The sequence below is a fragment of the Athene cunicularia genome (genome assembly GCF_003259725.1).
Source record: "Athene cunicularia isolate RWA chromosome 21 unlocalized genomic scaffold, athCun1 chr21_part1, whole genome shotgun sequence".
Taxonomy (NCBI): Eukaryota; Metazoa; Chordata; class Aves; order Strigiformes; family Strigidae; genus Athene; species Athene cunicularia.
Window position 1 is genome coordinate 4245484 of NW_020799127.1, and position 16217 is coordinate 4261700.

A 16217-nucleotide genomic window follows, 5' to 3' on the forward strand; every position below is an offset into this window, starting at 1 on the left:
CTTACTTACCTCTACTGCTTACAGGGGGAATATAAAATCCTATGACAGTTCCCAGTGCTGCTACTCTAAATTGCAGTGAGTCTTTCCAGCAAAATCTATAAAACTAACATTGTATTGTATTAAATACTGGAGGAGGAGGGTTAACATTTCTTTGTTCAGGATTTCTATTTTACATGCTCTTGGTATGTGGGAAGAGAGTACTATGGACTAAATACAAAAACAACCAATCAGCTTTGTGTTGCAGAAACTAAGTGGTAGGTGTACCAGTGGAACAGATGACAGAATAGTGAATTTAAAAAAATTTAGCTAAAGCTGCAATTAAATATCTTTTTTTTTCTCCTTTTTTAAAATACAACATCACTGTTCCAATTTTGAACTTCACTTTCAGAAAGCTGCTTAAGGAGAGGTGAAAATAAGGAAATCTCACTATTTTTCATTTCTCCTCACGTGCTACAGGGATTTTTGTTTCTCAGTATTTTCTTTCATGAGAATATTCTGGCTTGCCAAAATGGTTTCCCCTAGCCTGGCCCTTAACAAATGAAAACTGGAATATGTTATGGGCCATTCTCCCACTGTTGCTGTTTGTGAGATGTCTGAGACATCTGTGTTGAGCACTGAATAATCTGCCATTGTTTCTACAGCAACATCACTGCCTGGAAAAATACCACAAGGTCACCCTCAGATTTTGTCTTCTTTACAAAGAAGCTGAGTGATGCCTGCAGCCCTTACAGTGCTGAGATACCATCACAGCTAAATTTTGTAACAGCAGGTATGTACTAAAATCAAATAACCCTTGAATAAAAGGAAGCCTTGCAAAGCTTCACATTTTGCAAGTGTTAGTACTTCTCTGTGCTTTCAAGACCTTCACAAACTTTTAAAATATTCTTTATTACTGTGGAGTAGTTCAGCATTTGAAGGGTTTGGTGTTACTTGGAATGCAGTCTTCACAGGGGCATCAGCTAGAAGAGTTACTATGGGAACCGGCAAGGAAAGGAGTTAGGCTTGTCTTTGTAATGCATAAAGCCCTACTTGGCCTCGGGGACAGGCAGGCCGGACTCGGCGAGTTCCCAGGGTCCTTCTCCTCGGTTCTTGCCACACCCCCCCCGGCCCTCCCGCCCGCTCGCCGCTCTCGCACCTTTCCAGCGGAGAGGATGGCGTTTCCTTGTCTGTCTTCCGGCTGTTGGAGCCGTTGGCGTCAGTGCAGCCCCCCGGAACTTGCTGCTCGAGGCTGTGGGGCCGGTGCGTGTCCCCAGGATTAGCCCCGCTGATCGCTGCCGCCGGCTAGCTGTCTGCTCCTAACGATACCCGAAGAAACACGGGTTTTCTCTAGTTTTCTGCAGCTAATGATTCTAATTTAGGTGTTCGGATGCTTCAGACACGTGCATCCGGGTAGTTGTCTCCTAGATGGTGCCGTTGAAGAGGAGAATCTGTGTTTCATATAGCGGGGCCTCAGTGTTTCAGAAATTGCTCCTTGGTTTGAAGCTTGTTATTTTTTACGTGCTGTGGTTGTTTGAGTTATATTATTTTGGTGACTTGCTACAAGTTTACAATCCCCTAGACACAGCCTAACGTTTCTGTACTTCCCCTGTAAGGGTCTCCACGTTCAGTCATCAAGCTACTGCATAATTTTCTTGATATCTGGAGTATTTAAAAATAAACTTTTAAGTTGTCGATACTCAACAAAATGTTCTTTCTCCTAGGAGTGTCATGTAACAACTTAAAATTTTCACGTGAAAACAGAAAATGGCTTCAAGAGGAACAACAGAGACCAGTAAACTAAAACAAAACTTGGAAGAGCAATTGGATAGGTTAATGCAGCAGCTTCAAGATCTGGAGGAATGCAGGTAATAAAAATAGATGCTTTCCTCTTATATGGTACCATGTTTCTTAAGTGGTTGGCAGAAGAAAGTGGTACCTTTCAGAAGTCTTGTGGGGTTTGTGTTTTGTGTTTTGCTGTGGCTTTTTTTTAAATTTTTTTTCAATTAGGTAGGATGTTTGTGTTAGGTAGTAAAAATTCCTTTAAAAACCCTTCCTGTTATTAATATGATTCTATTATCTTCTTGAGGAAAAAGCAGGCAGAAATACTCATTACTGTTTTCTCTAATACTTTATACTTAGGTGTGACTTTGTTAACTTTTAATAGCTGTTCACAGAATACACCATTTTTATATGGGCTTTTTTTTAATAGCAGTTAGCAAATAGATTTTGTGTCTATTTTGTCTTATTACAGATGTTCGGGTTTGGTTTTTTGGTTGTTTTTTAGTTTGTCTAATGTTATTTGATTCATGTGATTTTTGTGTTAGTGTTTTGTGGGCTGATAAAGATTGAGATAGACTGAGTTACCACAGAAGGGCTTTTTTTCTGTTTCAGTACTTGTACTTAAACATCCTGTGTGGTTTTAGATGCTTTCTTTGACTATAACTTGTCCAAGCAGAATACATTTTTTTTTCAAGAAAAATTATAACTGCTAAGGTCTGGTAGTGCCTTTTTTTGAATGGGCCAGGGTTTAGACAGCAGGATCAATTATTCCTGAATAACTTTTTGGGTTTTGGGTGAAGAGATGGGCTTCTCAGATAATTTCATTCACCATAGCTTTGACCAAGAGAATCCCAAGTGCACTTCTGTTGAGATCCAAAACACACTTTTAAATATTGCACCAAGTATTGGGTCTCTCATAGTTGTTGGGGCCTTTTTACCTCAAATGACATAATACAAACAACACAAGTGTATGGGCAGATAGGAGGTGGTGCGAACCCAAGGAAAATACACGTGCATTATCTAAATAACAGCTAAGAGGGCTAGAGTGGAGTAATTTCATGGGATATGAGTGTTTCCATTGCCATCTGAGGAAGCATGCTTCATGATATTCCCCGATCTCCATATCTCCACATTACATCTAGGGTTTAATTCTGTGAATTAACATGTCTTGTTGGATCCTCTTTAGAGAGGAGCTAGATGCAGATGAGTATGAGGAGACCAAAAAAGAAACTCTAGAACAGCTGAGTGAGATCAATGACTCCCTGAAGAAGATTATGTCTGGGGACATGACTTTGGTGGATGAGCTCAGCGGGATGCAACTGGTAAGGAGAATGTGTTACTAAAAATATTTCAGGTTCTGCCTGGACTCAATGTAATAGTAAATAGATCCAAGTGGTTCATGATAAATTTTAGACAGGCACATGTGAAAGCTAGATCTATGTATTTAATGTTTTTATTATTTAATAGATGTATACCTATAAAAAATTTCATTAGGTCTCTTCATTTTAAAAGAAAAAAAAGTTGAAGAATTAAAACCATAACACTATTAAAAAAAAAAAAAAAAAGGCAGGGAAATTGCAGAGAGTAAACATATCTTTAATATTAGAAAATACTATAAAATAATACAAATTAATATAAATGGTGTGAGGGACCATCCAGAACACTATGTATCATGAGAAATAAAGTTCATGCTGTGTTAGAAAGCATAAAGTTTACGTTTCCTGTGCTTTATTGCTGATTTATTTTCACATTCATACCAGTCCACATGAAAAGGCTGTAGGAGCAACTGTGTAACTTTTTAAGTTCTTTTAGTAAACTGGTCTTATTTTATGCTGACTTGAAAACTTTTAATCTATTTTTTCTCTTTTCAGCTCTTTAATTAGATCATGATTTGTTCTTTGAGTCCTGTGTTTTAGGGTTTTGTTTCCAGAGAGATCATGATTTGACCAAACATAACTGTGGTGAGATTTACTCATAATAGTTTTGATAGTCCACAGAGGATTTTGAATAACAGTAGCTGACTTAACTCATTTATGTTGTGGTTACCCTTAGAAGAGCTGTAATTGTTAGTGTGAGTATTAAAATTGCTAAAGATAGCCTAGCACATCCACATCTGCTAATATCAGGAAGATGTTGGAAATTATTAGAAATTAAGACCTGGACTGTAATGAAAATTTTCACAGCTCTATCTCAGTGTAATTGTACTAATTAGTGGATTTTTCAAGCCCTGCATAAAGATTAGATATTATTTTCATCCTGCTTCTATTGGTATCAAATGATGCAGAGGGTACTCATGATGCTTTCCAGCCTTCATTAATCTTGTCATGCAGCTATTGCCTGCTCTTAGTTCTGGTCATTCTTGCTCTTTTCCTTGTAGGCAATACAAGCAGCCATCAGCCAAGCATTTAAAACTCCAGAAGTAATTAGAATGTTTGCAAAGAAGCAACCAAGGCAATTGAGGACAAAGCTGGCAGAGGTGAAGGTTTCTGTTTTACTGTAAGAACTGCTTATTTGAGATAGACTGATTTAAATATGTAATGATTGCAAGGAGAGCACCAAGTGTGTTAGAAAACTTGGTGGCAGCATCATGTGGAGATAGAAAAGTTCTCTTTCAGAATTTGTTCGGTTTTAAATGTTTACTGAGGTAATGGGGACAACAATGTGTATTTCTTGAATTATCTTCTATCCTGCTGCTTCAAAGCAAAGATGTGATTAACAGAGAACTGAGTATAACTGCAAACAAAAAATCTGAAGAGTATGAATCTGTAATTGTATTGAGGGGTCTGGAGAGTGCACTTGATCTAGGCTGAACTTGAGATCCAGATAAAGTGAAATTAAATATGACTCTCATGTGTCAGTGATCAATGAATCCATAATTTTGGATGAATAGCAGTCTGATTAAAAGATTCAGGTTTGGAGAAATCAAGAATGCTAAGGTTAGGTGCAAAGAGTATTTGCATAATGATCAGAAAAACTTCATAGCCATCTTTTAAATTACAGGTAGCTCTGTGTGTTACTTCTGTGGGTACCATGCTTACTGATGGTACTTTTAGGCTGTTGCTTTTCTCATGCTGTTGTGTTGAGTGAGACTAATGTGAAGCATAGATTTGACTTGCTTTCCTGCCTGGTATGCAGATGGACCGAGACTTAATGGTTGGGAAGTTGGGACGAGACCTGTACACGCAGCAGAAAGTGGAAATCCTGACTGCCCTCAGAAAGCTTGGTGAGAAGGTAAGGTGTTGGTATGATGGCTAGGTGAATAGTGGTTTCTTGTCTATTGAAGAGGAATTTGAAATAATTAAAATAAGAAATTACAACTTCTGTTTATGAGCAAATATTAAAATACAGCTTGCTTTTGTAGTACATAAATGTCTTTCCATTTCAGTGATAAGCTTTCTGAAGAACTCAGTACTGAATATATATAAAAGAGTATTGTACATTTATATAAGGCTGTTTCTACTTTAAAATGTTTCTTTTTTTTTTTTTGATGGGTCATACGAATGAATCTCATGTAAGTTGGTACAAGTTGATGGTATTTATAAAAGTTACAAAACAAGTCTTTTACTGGCTAACTACCACCTATCCACCTGGCATGAACTCTCCAAGACTTCTGACATACACTGAGCTTTACTAACTTTTGTATTGGTGATAATACCTACCTCTTGGTGCAAGATAAATAAAATGGAGAGATGAGAGAGAAACTGTTTCCCCAATGGGTACACCAGCTGCAGAAAAATCCCTGGTTTTTGCCACTAGAGGGAGGAAGAGAAGTTGTTATTTCTTATTGTTGATGGCATATGAAGAAAATGGGTCGCTGTGTATCTCAGTACTTCAACTTTCTTAGGAAATGAGGGAATGTAATGGAAAAGATCAAGTGCAGTACTTAAAGGAGCTGCATTCTGAGTAGATGATATTAGCAAATGCTTTCTCTCAGAAAAATTTTATTGCTTGGCTGTCAGAGGAAAAAAATGTTCTGGAAATTGATTAAATGGCTAGTTAAGTTTGTGAACTGAATGCATGAAGATGTCTAATCCTCCTGGCGTGAGTTCCTTGGGTCACTTCAGACAAGCCACTTCACCACATCTTGACATAACTTCATTATCTTTCAAAACAATCAGTAACCTTCACAAAGGACCCGCTAGGATAGTAGTTCCACATCTGTTCTGAATGTGAAAAATGATGGTAAATATTACACGTTTGTTTGCACAGTACTGCAAAACGTTAAGTAGTTAGAGGCTTGCTTACAGAGCACAGCAAAGGCAGGTAATTAAGACTTTTCCTTCATTCCAACATAATTCTGAATGTCTGTACCTGATCTTTGTATTTTTAATAAACTGATGGAAACACTGTGGACAGTTTGACATGCTTATGCTTTGCTTTAATAAGGATATATATCCAATGCTACTTAAATGAGCAAATTTTAACTTAGAATATGTGAATCTTCCAAATGTAGGTTACTACTTCATTATTGTAAATATTTTATGGGCATCTGTCACAAGGCATCAGAGCACATAGATAAAAGCAAAATCTACACATGCAAACGTCACTTTAAAGGAAGAGAACCATTTCTAGGTCACTGAGTCTTCACATGGTCAAAGCTGGTAGTGACTGCATATTTTTGCTTTCTGCAGTAGAGGATAAGAAGCAAGCTTAGACCTTAGCTCCTCACTATATTCACCACATGACAAAAAAGTAATTGACATCCTTTGTACAGTTTTGATAGAGAGGTACTGTGTGACCTTTTCATCAAAGTCACCACTGAAGGTCAGCTTGAACCTGGTGCATGTGGAGTCACGTCTGATGTTGCATACGCTGTCCTTCCTGGGCTGAAAGGCACCATTGAGAAAAAAATTCAGTGATGGGGGGAGTAGCTTGTGCTTTTACTTTGGCTTTTAATGTGTTGGATAATACTGCTGCTTAAAAACTGTGAATTGAAGATTGCTGTAACCTGTCAGGGTTTGTGTCTGTGCCAGTGTAGGTGGTGGGAACATGCACAGTTAAGGTCCCAAGTTCACAGTTGTGGCCTTTTTTGATTTAGCTCACTCCAGATGATGAGATGTTCTTGTCAGCAAATGCTGGTACAGCCCTGAGCCAATTTGAGAGAGTCTCCACTGACCTTGGTAAGTTTTCTTTCTCGTTATTTCCAATTCCTTTGCCTCATTGAACACTGATTAATAGAAATACCTGTGACTTCCCCAAGAAAGAGAAAACACAAACAGAAGATTCATGCCGTTAAATTTTGATGTATGTTTTTCTGTTGTATTAACAGTGAAACTTTGATACACTATCCATGAGGAAAAAGTAATGTATCAAATCCAGTGCCAAATGTCTAAAATGCCAAGTGTTGTCCATAATGCTGAGGGCTTGAATGGTCTGTCTCAAGCAGAGATACTGCTCTTAAACACAGAGCTTTTTTGCATTAATGACTCTTCAGGAGAGCCCTTTTGTCTGCTTGATGCAGAGAACTTGGCAATTATTGGCACACTGTCAAAAACCGGCTATAAAGCGCCCTTCTTGTCAATATGATTAGTTGTGGCAAGACCAAAATTCAGTTATAATATGCATTAAATAAGCACAACAGTTCATTCTAGCATTACTGTTAAAGCTTTGAAATGGCAGGAACATGCCAGACTAGGTCAGAGTACCTACCTACCACAGTGTCTCTGTGACCTGCCTTTCAGCACTTCTCTTCCCCGGAGTGTGAGCAAGGTGTGAACACTTTTGTTCAAAAAGATTCTTTGTTAGAAGCTCTCTGTGTGTGGTGGGTTGACCTTGGCTGGCCACCAGGTGCCCACCAAGCTGCACTCTCATTCTCCCCCTCAGCAGGACAGGGGGAGAAAATAAAAACTCGTGGGTGGAGGTGGAGGCATTTTAATAAAGAAAAGCAAAGGCTGTGTACGGAACTAGAGGCGAACAAGCTTTATTCTTTACTTCCATCAGCAGTGTCCATCCACTTCCTGGGAAGTAGGGCCGCAGTACGTGTAGCAGTTCTGTCAGAAGACGAATGCTTTAATAGCAAATTCCTCACCTCATCCTCTCTCCTGGCTTTTATTGCTGAGCATGGTGTTGTGCAGTGTGGGCTGTCCCTCTGGTCAGTTGGGGTCAACTGTCCTGGCTGTGTCCCCTCCCAGCCTCCTGCCCACCCCAAGCTGACAGGCCTGTGAGGGTGAGACAGCCTGATGCTGTGGGAACACCGCGCACCAAAACATCCCTGTGTTACCAACACCATTCTAGCTACAAATAAAAGTACACCACTATGAGAGCTGCTGTGGGGCAAGTTAACTCCATCCCAGCCAGACCTAGTATGACATGGCTGGTTCCAGACCAGTCAAGCCAGTATGTGTGTTTTTGAGGTGTTTTTAATAAATTACCTGATGTGTTCTAGTTTTCAAAATATAGGTTTGATTTCTTTTGATCTCAGATGTTATGTTTGATTTAAATTGTAGATAAGGAAATTGACAATTTTTACTAATACTTACTGAAAATATTTTTTCCTCTCACAGGATCAGGAGACAAAGTCTTTGCTCTAGCAAGTTTTGAAGTAGAAAAGGCCAAACAATGAAGAGGTGCGTGAGGCTTGTGTCTCTCCAGTTATCAGCTGCATTGGACTTCTGTCATACTACGTTTGTTTTTTCTATTTTTCATATGTTCAAAAAAGGAAAAAAAAAAATCCAAACCGTAAACCTCTTGGGTTCTTAACCAGAAGATATGAAGTAAACAGCCTTAAGTGCACTTTGGAACCTTGGTGTCTGTACCCCTTATTAATACAAGCTCTGAGGCTGAACACTAAGTGCTACTCTAAAACAAAAGCATAGTATGACTGTCTTTGGAAAGAATCGGCTATTTTGAACTTTTCTGAATGTGTATTTCTTTAACTATTAAACATAATCTTTTCGCATGTGGCTGTAGCAAGCAGATCTTTTTCAGGAGCAGTCCTAATGAGCGAGTGTTTTCTTGGGTGATTCTTCACATTGCTCTCAAGTTGTGCTAATTTTTGTCTGGACTCCCTACTAAGTAGTTTGTACTAGGAATGCATTGAAGCTTTGAAAAATTGACATAGTTTATTTGAAATACCGTCTTTCTACAAACTGTTTGCAGAAGAACCAAAATGAGAGTGTATGCTGATCACTGGCCCTTCGCTGCTTGTTTGCTGTGCAGATGAATGAGTGTCATTGTATCCCAGCCTTGACTGACAAACAATGGAAGCCCTGTCGGGAGGCTTCTGCAGTCATCTAACCTTGCGTATTGAAATGACAGGGAATTGATAGGAAATGGCAATGAGAAGCCCTTTCTGTGACCTTTTGCTTTAGCTCTGGGTGTATAACTACATGATACCGTTATTTCCCAGTATTTGTGAAATGGCATGAAATAGCTTGCAAGTAGAAACAAGTTTGAAAAGGGGGCGAAAGATCTCCTTACGTGGTCAGTGCAAGTGTTGCTGGGTCTAATTATCAGATGGTGGTGCTGTGGAGAGAGGAGGGTCTGTGCCTCCACAAAGAAGTTAGAATCCTGAATAATCTCAGGCTGTTAAGAGGATTTAAAAATCTTATATTGTTGAATTTTTAGCTCTGAGGGTGGAGAAACTACTTGGGACTCCAGATATGTGTTTGACTTCCTGATAAACTTTTTTTTTTTGTAAAATCAGTATTGGGGATCTTGTTCTTTAAGTACTGGCTGCTTCACACTTTAATTCAGTACTTGGTAGCATTTTGTCTGAGCTGAGCCTGTATTTCACTGCGAATTTTTTCAGCTTCAGAAATGTGCATTTCAGATCTGTTCTACCCTTGCTATATATTCAGGCACTAATCTGATGATATTGCAAAAAAAAAAAGGGCATTTCTTAATTGAATTTCATACCTGTTCCCCTTATTTTACCACTAGCTAGGGAAAAGTATACAGCTTCTAGCTGTAAAAAAAAAAAAAGCAAACCCCCCATAATTTAATGTAAAAAAAAAAAAAGTAATTTCCCTATTTCTGTGCAAAAAGAGTTCAAACGTTAGACAGCTTTGGATCATTTGGACTAGATGTTTTAACAGGGAGTTAGCACTTCCTTTCTTTGGAGAGCTTCAGAAGTGGAGGAAGCATTATGAAATCTCGTTGGCAAAAGGAGCATTTGGCTGTGAGTGTGTTGACGTGCTATTATTATCTGGCACCCCTCAGAGAAAGTGTGACTTGCCAGTCACAGATACAGTCAGTTCTCCTTCCCATAAGGTGGGGCAGAAATGTATCAAGAGAAGAAAGCTACCATTTTGCTGCTTAAACTCCACAAATTATCTGTCTTTTCTCAGTGATAAATTTGTTTTTTCTTAAATGAGAGCAAAGTGTAATAACCAAATGCCACAATGCTTTTTGCTAACTCTCCAGAAAATAACATTAAAAAGAGGTTAAGCAGAGATCTCTACCTGTATTGCGAAGATGTATCTTCAGGACAAACAGATTCTGTGCTGGTTTTAGTGATAGGGTATTTTTTTGACAATGTGTCTTAAATTCTAGGCATGTTTCTGAACTGATGTGTAAAATGGGGTATCTGCCATCACAGTAAGTCTATTGCTGGAAAGAAAAGGATAGTAATAATACTGGAAAGATCAGAATAATTCCTAGGAAAAAGGTGGTCTTCTTTCCATCTTGTGCTTTGAATTACAAAAATTAAGAAATATGTGTACTAAAAGGATGATATTGAATTCATTTAGAATTAGTAATGGTTTATAAATGAACCTTTAGACCCAAATGTTGGGCAGATTCAGTTCCAGTTCATGGTGCCATGGCTTGTTTTGGCAACAGTGGATTGGACCTGCATTTGTCAGCAGAGGTGACCCAGTGTTTTGAGGAATCCTGTATTTAATGGAGCAGAACATCTAGGTTTTATCTATCATATCTATATCTTAGGCTTTTATAGCTAGACTTGAGCTTCAGTGAGAACTGCTATTAAACTGAGTGGAGTAGAAATAGTTTTAAATTTGGGTAGCCAATTGCAACATTAATCTCTGTCACATAGTAGTCACAGACTAAGTGGGTAGCATAGACTATAAACAGAAAATTAGCATGATCAGTTATAATTTAGATTGCACTTACAGGGCATAAAAACCCTGTAAACAAGTTATTTCATCTAATTGTAAACTAGGGCTGCAGTAGAGTAAACCAGAAAAACGTGGGGTTTAGAATATATTTTGCTTTAATAGCTATCCTGTTGAAATCTATCTAGTGTTTTAGAAATGAAAGGATACACAGTATAGACAGCATAATTTGTCCTTCACTGATGGAACTTTTCTCCTTTTTTAAGAAGCTTTTATTTAGATGGGGTCTTTTGTCCATCACGTCACAAGTGTTTTCCTGTCTGGGGCAGCATTATGTTCACTGACAAAGGCTGCAGCTTTATAGCTGAGAGCAGCTTATTAAAAGGCGTTATTAGACAGTCTAAAATTACTGAAAACAAAACAGTCTATGGGGACTGTAGCTGCCTTCTTTTCCTTTCTGCTCATTACTGGTGCTCAAGTAACTCTTCTCCCTCCACACCCCCCAACCTGCTTGCAGCATTAGTATGTAAATTAAATCTCAGCACTCCCACAGATCACAGTAAATTTACAGTACAGTGATATGGAAATCTTTCTCCTTGTAGTTTGAGAGGTGTAGGTTTCCAGGAGAAACTTTTTTACTCATTTGCAAATATTTCAGGAATTTTTTTCAAAGTTTCTGTACTGCAGGCAGTTGTAAAATTTCTATTAAATTGATCCTTGACTGAATATCTTTTTAACATTGTGCTGCTTCTGCTCTTGAAAAGATAATCTCATGATTTAGGTGGACAAAGATGAGACAGAGATCAGTGACCAGTATCATTGCACGTTTTGGCATGCCAGGCCAGACTTCCCTTCTCAAAAGCTGTGAAGGGTCAGAAAGCTTAGGCACTTAGACACTGGGTATGTCCTGCAGAATGCCTTGACTGTAAGTGTAGTTTAACAAGAAAGCTGTTGCCAGGGTGAAGCTATTCGTGTGTTGACCCTAGCAAATAGCTATTTAAGGAACCTACTTGAAGTGGTTAGATTAATTTCAGAGGCATAGTAAGTTAATTGGTGTGCTGCACTAAATATTTTGCAAATAATCCTGGGATGTCCCTCTACTAGTATCTTAGATGTTTCTGCAGGGGCTGGAAAAAAAGTCTATAATCTATTTATTATAATAATAATTTGCTCAAATAAAAACTGGTAACAAAATAACTCTTAAATGAAAGCATGGTTTTGTTGTTTAACGTACAAGGTTGTAATGTTTGAGTTCCAGCCCTGGTTCAGCATTAGACCCAAGCAGATGACTTATTCTCTACACATCTTTCTCTCCTGGAGTAAAATACAGATTATGATACTAAGAATATTGAATGCTGTGAAGTTGTTACTGATCATACATTGCTTTGAAGATTAAAAGTGCTTTGTTTTTTGTTTATCATTTTACTTCTGAAATAAGAATTGTAAAGTATGGTAGCTTTAAACACATCTGCAAAGTTGCCCAGAGTTCTTTTTTGGCTGTACATAACCTCCCTTTTTGAATCTTCTGTCTCTATAAGGTGAATCTAGTGATTGCACTGATCTAAAAGAAAAAGTGTTAGAAAATTGAAGCTTCAAATGCTCTGTCTTGTGTCTTTCTCTCCTATTATTTCCCTCCTTTGATCTTGAATGGAAAAGTAACAAGTTATCTTTGTCTTAAAGGAAAAATGCAAGACTTCTTAAGAGATTCCTTAGTTTATCATGTTACCTTGCCTGTTAAAATCAAATTAATTTTGACAGAGAATTCTGTATTAATGATACCCTGCTGACCAGGCATTTAAGGTTGTATCATCAGTTGCTGAAATGGTCGGCAAATTAAAATACAGCCATTAGGTTTTGTTTCAGGTATGGCCATTCCCTTCCTTTATAAGGCCAAATATAATTTGTACATTTTAAAGGAGTAAAAGCCAGCCTGTAGGCATCTTTTAGTTTCCCCACTTCCATCATTTTTCAGTTATCCTCACTGAGTTTGGGGGAAGTCTTTTCTGTTAGGGAAGTAAACTCTTATTTCAATTCTGCTTAGCTACCCATGAGAGATGAATAGGAGTGCTCATATTGCAGAGTTTTTCTTTAGGAGTCATGGAGAAACCTTGTCTTGCTATGAGGTTGTAGGAGTTTTAAAATTTAATGGTGTTTTACTCCTGTGAGGGAGAGGGGAGAATTATTGTCTTTATGTTGCCTGAGATTTCTATCCCATAACTTTTAAACATCCAAGCTTCCCTCCTCAGTCAAGTGGGAGCTGCTGATGTTCATAGCACTTGAAAAGGTGGCCTCCAAGTATCTGATGTTGTCTGACAGGATAAAAAAAAAAAATAAATTCTGAATAAGTAGTCTCTAAAATAAGGTCTTAAGAGAGGAAATACAGACATAATGTTAGTGGGCATAACTATGTGTAAGGCACTGATGTAACATGCACTGAATATCTACTGTAATTTAACACGCTACTGTGTAAATTATATATTTAATAGCAGATTTCTTTTAAAAACAACTTCTAATCCTGGACACCTCTTCTTATTTTGATATCATAATAGTTTGCTGCTTAATAATGTTTAGGATTGTGTTTTCAACATGCCTCCAAAAATGGGTTGCTAATAATTGTGGATGTACTGAAAGCCATCAGGCAGAACCACCTGCAAAATCCTGTGGAGAGAAGTGTTAATGTCTGGGTAAATAGCTTTTCTTTTGATTGTCCAGTTAATGTCCTTGTAAGTTGGAAATGGAACTAAGTTCTGTAACGTTGTCCTAAAAGTGTGCTTTGCAACTTTGTATATACCAAATTTAATCTGGGAACACTTCTGGTTTTGAATAAAATACGCAGCTGAGAAGGTTTCTTACTATAGAAACGAAGTCTGGATTAACAAAAAAAAAGATTGTCATAGCTTTTTTTACACTAAAGGGCTTTTTTGTCCAGCTAAGACATTTCTGCATACCTCCTCACTGCACATTGTGTAGAAACATTAACTATTGTAACTAAGGCTGCCAAATTATTTCTTTAACTTTCTAGTATAGTCTCTCTGATGCAAGTTGGGCTCAACACTAGTCACAAAAATTTCAACTGACTGTTAGGACCCTCCATTTATTTTAGTGGCTCAAGTGTGCAAAGAGTTGATTCACTGAACTGCGTTTAATTTTCAGGAAACACTGTATTGTGTCTGCATCAGAGCATGGTTTTGATAGATTGGAATTGTCAGACTAAGTCTGAAATACAAAAGATGACCAAATGAAAACAAGATTCTAAACTAAAAAACAATTCCCTCATTGGGTACCAGACACTTCTTGGAGAGAAACGGAGTTTGCATTATTGTTGCATGTGGTTAAATCAGATGGATAATGAAAGCAGGGCTTGTGCGTACAGATGCTGCTGGAATCCCTTAATGAGAGAGAGATGCCAACAAATACAGAGGGACTTGGAGGGTGGAAGCAGCTGTACTGTGAAGCAATCCTAAATGAATTTCAGAGCTGATTAAGAAAGAATTGGAGATCAGAGAAGGACAGAGTGAACTGAGAATTTTTCAAAGTCGGGCAGGATTCAGAGAAGGTTTCATGAAGTTTTGGCTTGCTGGAATGAACAGCAGCCTCATTAAACAGAAGAGATTAGAAGCTATTGAAAACACAATCTGTTAGATTTTTATAAAAGAATATTCAATCTTTATACAATACTTGTAAAAATTCTAGAAAGACAACCTTTTTGATAGTTAAAGTTCCTAACCTTCCTCTTGCTGATGGTAAGTTGTGTTCTTCCCATTTTGTGGCTGGAGCAAGTAGCGTGAGGATCAGAAAGATAATGGATTTGTTAAATGCAGTGCACTTGTATTTTCAGTTTACTTTGTGGAAGCCTGTGCATTCCCATGAGACAAGAACAATATTCTACTAAATCTTTTGGGGAACTAAGAGTTAAGAGGTCACTTGAGCATCCATCATGTTTTAGGATGATACAGGTGACTACCATAATGGCAAGATGTCCCTTTGCTGGATAGCTGAGCACTTCACTAAGCTTGATGGTAACAAACTAAGGTGGGGCAGAAGCTGATTTAGACTCTAGAAAATACATCTAAAATTCTCCAAAGGTAGAGGAAGCATTACACTATCTCTCTCTGCTAAAACCCTTTCCGAATAAGAGCAGGATGTTAAACTGATGCTATGTCAGATTGCATTACACTGTTGTACAGTCAGCCAGCTAAATTAGAATAGGAAGGCTAGACAATACTTAGTCATAAAATGGTGTTTTGCCCATGATGTTATCAGTAAGAAAATTCATACTCTTGCAAAGATGCAAATGATGGCTTAATTATATGCTCCTACTAGCATAAGATGCTTTTAGATCTTTCCCTCAGACTCATGTTCTGCACTAATTAACTGTAATCCAACTGGAGGATCCCAGAGCAGCACTTCTGCATATTTTTTTTCAGCTTATGCTGGAGCTCTCATGTTCTTTTCTTAAATAATTAATAATCATTACTGCCTGCTGTGCTGTGGGTATGTGCTAGTGATCTCGGATCCCAGCATATTTGCACCATTCCTGTTCCTGTCAGCAGCTTGGTTTTGCTCTTTGCATAGGCTTTCATGTTAAGACCTTTATTAACTGGCAGTGGGGTATGGATTTCAGTGGCACTGGGCTTTGATGTCATTAGGCAGCAAGCTGTTAAAGGAAGTACCACCTATTTCATTACTGTGACTATTTTTAAGCAATTAAGTTAAATACAGAGTAGGAAACAGATGCGATTTAGTAAATAACTTTTAGTACACAAAACATTTTTATCTTCGGGAATTTTACACTTGCCTTGCTGACCCCACCAGTGGATATTATGGGTAAACAGCATTACTGTTAAGTGAAGTGTGAATAATAACCAGAATGCAGATTAGTGATGCAGCGGAGGTGATGGACCCTGATGGCTTCTCTCTTATTACTATTATTTTTTAATTAATTTCTACGTTCACTGTGGTTTTACTCTGCTTCCACCAATCCGGGGGAAGGATGGCTGTGGTTTTGAGTGCTGGAATGACCAAACAGATACCCATTCTAGCTGGAGGGTCTCAGGAGATGCCATTTTCTCTGTTGGCGGAACTAGCTTGCCTTAAGCTGTACTGAATTTTGCGGTGTCTTTTAACTTTCTTAGCATGGTAGCATGGAGAAGTGGCCACGTAACCTGTTTTAACACCGACACGAGTTATCTAACACGGCGCCCCCGGAGCAGTCCTGCTCCCCAGCCTCGCCCCGCTGAAGAGGCCCGCTCGAGGGGAGGCGTCAGCGCCCGGAGCCGCTCGGCACCGCTCAATTCCGGACTGCGAGCCGAGGATGCTGCCGAGGGTAAGCACGTGGCTCCCGCCCGGGACGGGGCAGCCTGCGCGGCCGCTGCCCGCGTCCTAAGGAAGGAGGGTCGACGCCCCGAGGGAGGCGCCCGGGGCCCGGTAGCGCGGCGGGGTGTC

At 38.7% G+C, this 16217-nt stretch overlaps 2 protein-coding genes across 5 annotated transcripts in view; one reads left to right on the top strand and one right to left on the bottom strand.

Moving 5' to 3' along the window:
• The window catches only part of NMNAT1 (nicotinamide nucleotide adenylyltransferase 1), a 9914-nt gene extending 8686 nt beyond the window's left edge, over positions 1–1228 (bottom strand). The window contains exon 1 of the mRNA XM_026862847.1: positions 1136–1228. The gene's annotated coding sequence lies outside the window, so the exon portion shown is untranslated. The remainder of the gene's footprint in view (positions 1–1135) is intronic.
• The window catches only part of LZIC (leucine zipper and CTNNBIP1 domain containing), a 27238-nt gene extending 18582 nt beyond the window's left edge, over positions 1–8656 (top strand). For 2 of the 4 annotated variants that reach the window (XM_026862849.1, XM_026862851.1), the window contains 6 exons: positions 1701–1844; positions 2945–3080; positions 4136–4234; positions 4894–4989; positions 6797–6878; positions 8262–8656. In XM_026862849.1, the coding sequence (XP_026718650.1) occupies positions 1744–1844; positions 2945–3080; positions 4136–4234; positions 4894–4989; positions 6797–6878; positions 8262–8320 (573 nt within the window). In that variant the 5' untranslated portion in view covers positions 1701–1743 and the 3' untranslated portion in view covers positions 8321–8656. Of the gene's footprint in view, positions 1–1027; positions 1073–1128; positions 1240–1700; positions 1845–2944; positions 3081–4135; positions 4235–4893; positions 4990–6796; positions 6879–8261 lie in introns of those variants that run through there. The other 2 variants (XM_026862850.1, XM_026862852.1) reach the window with 2 other exon arrangements.
• The last annotated feature ends 7561 nt before the right edge of the window (positions 8657–16217 follow it).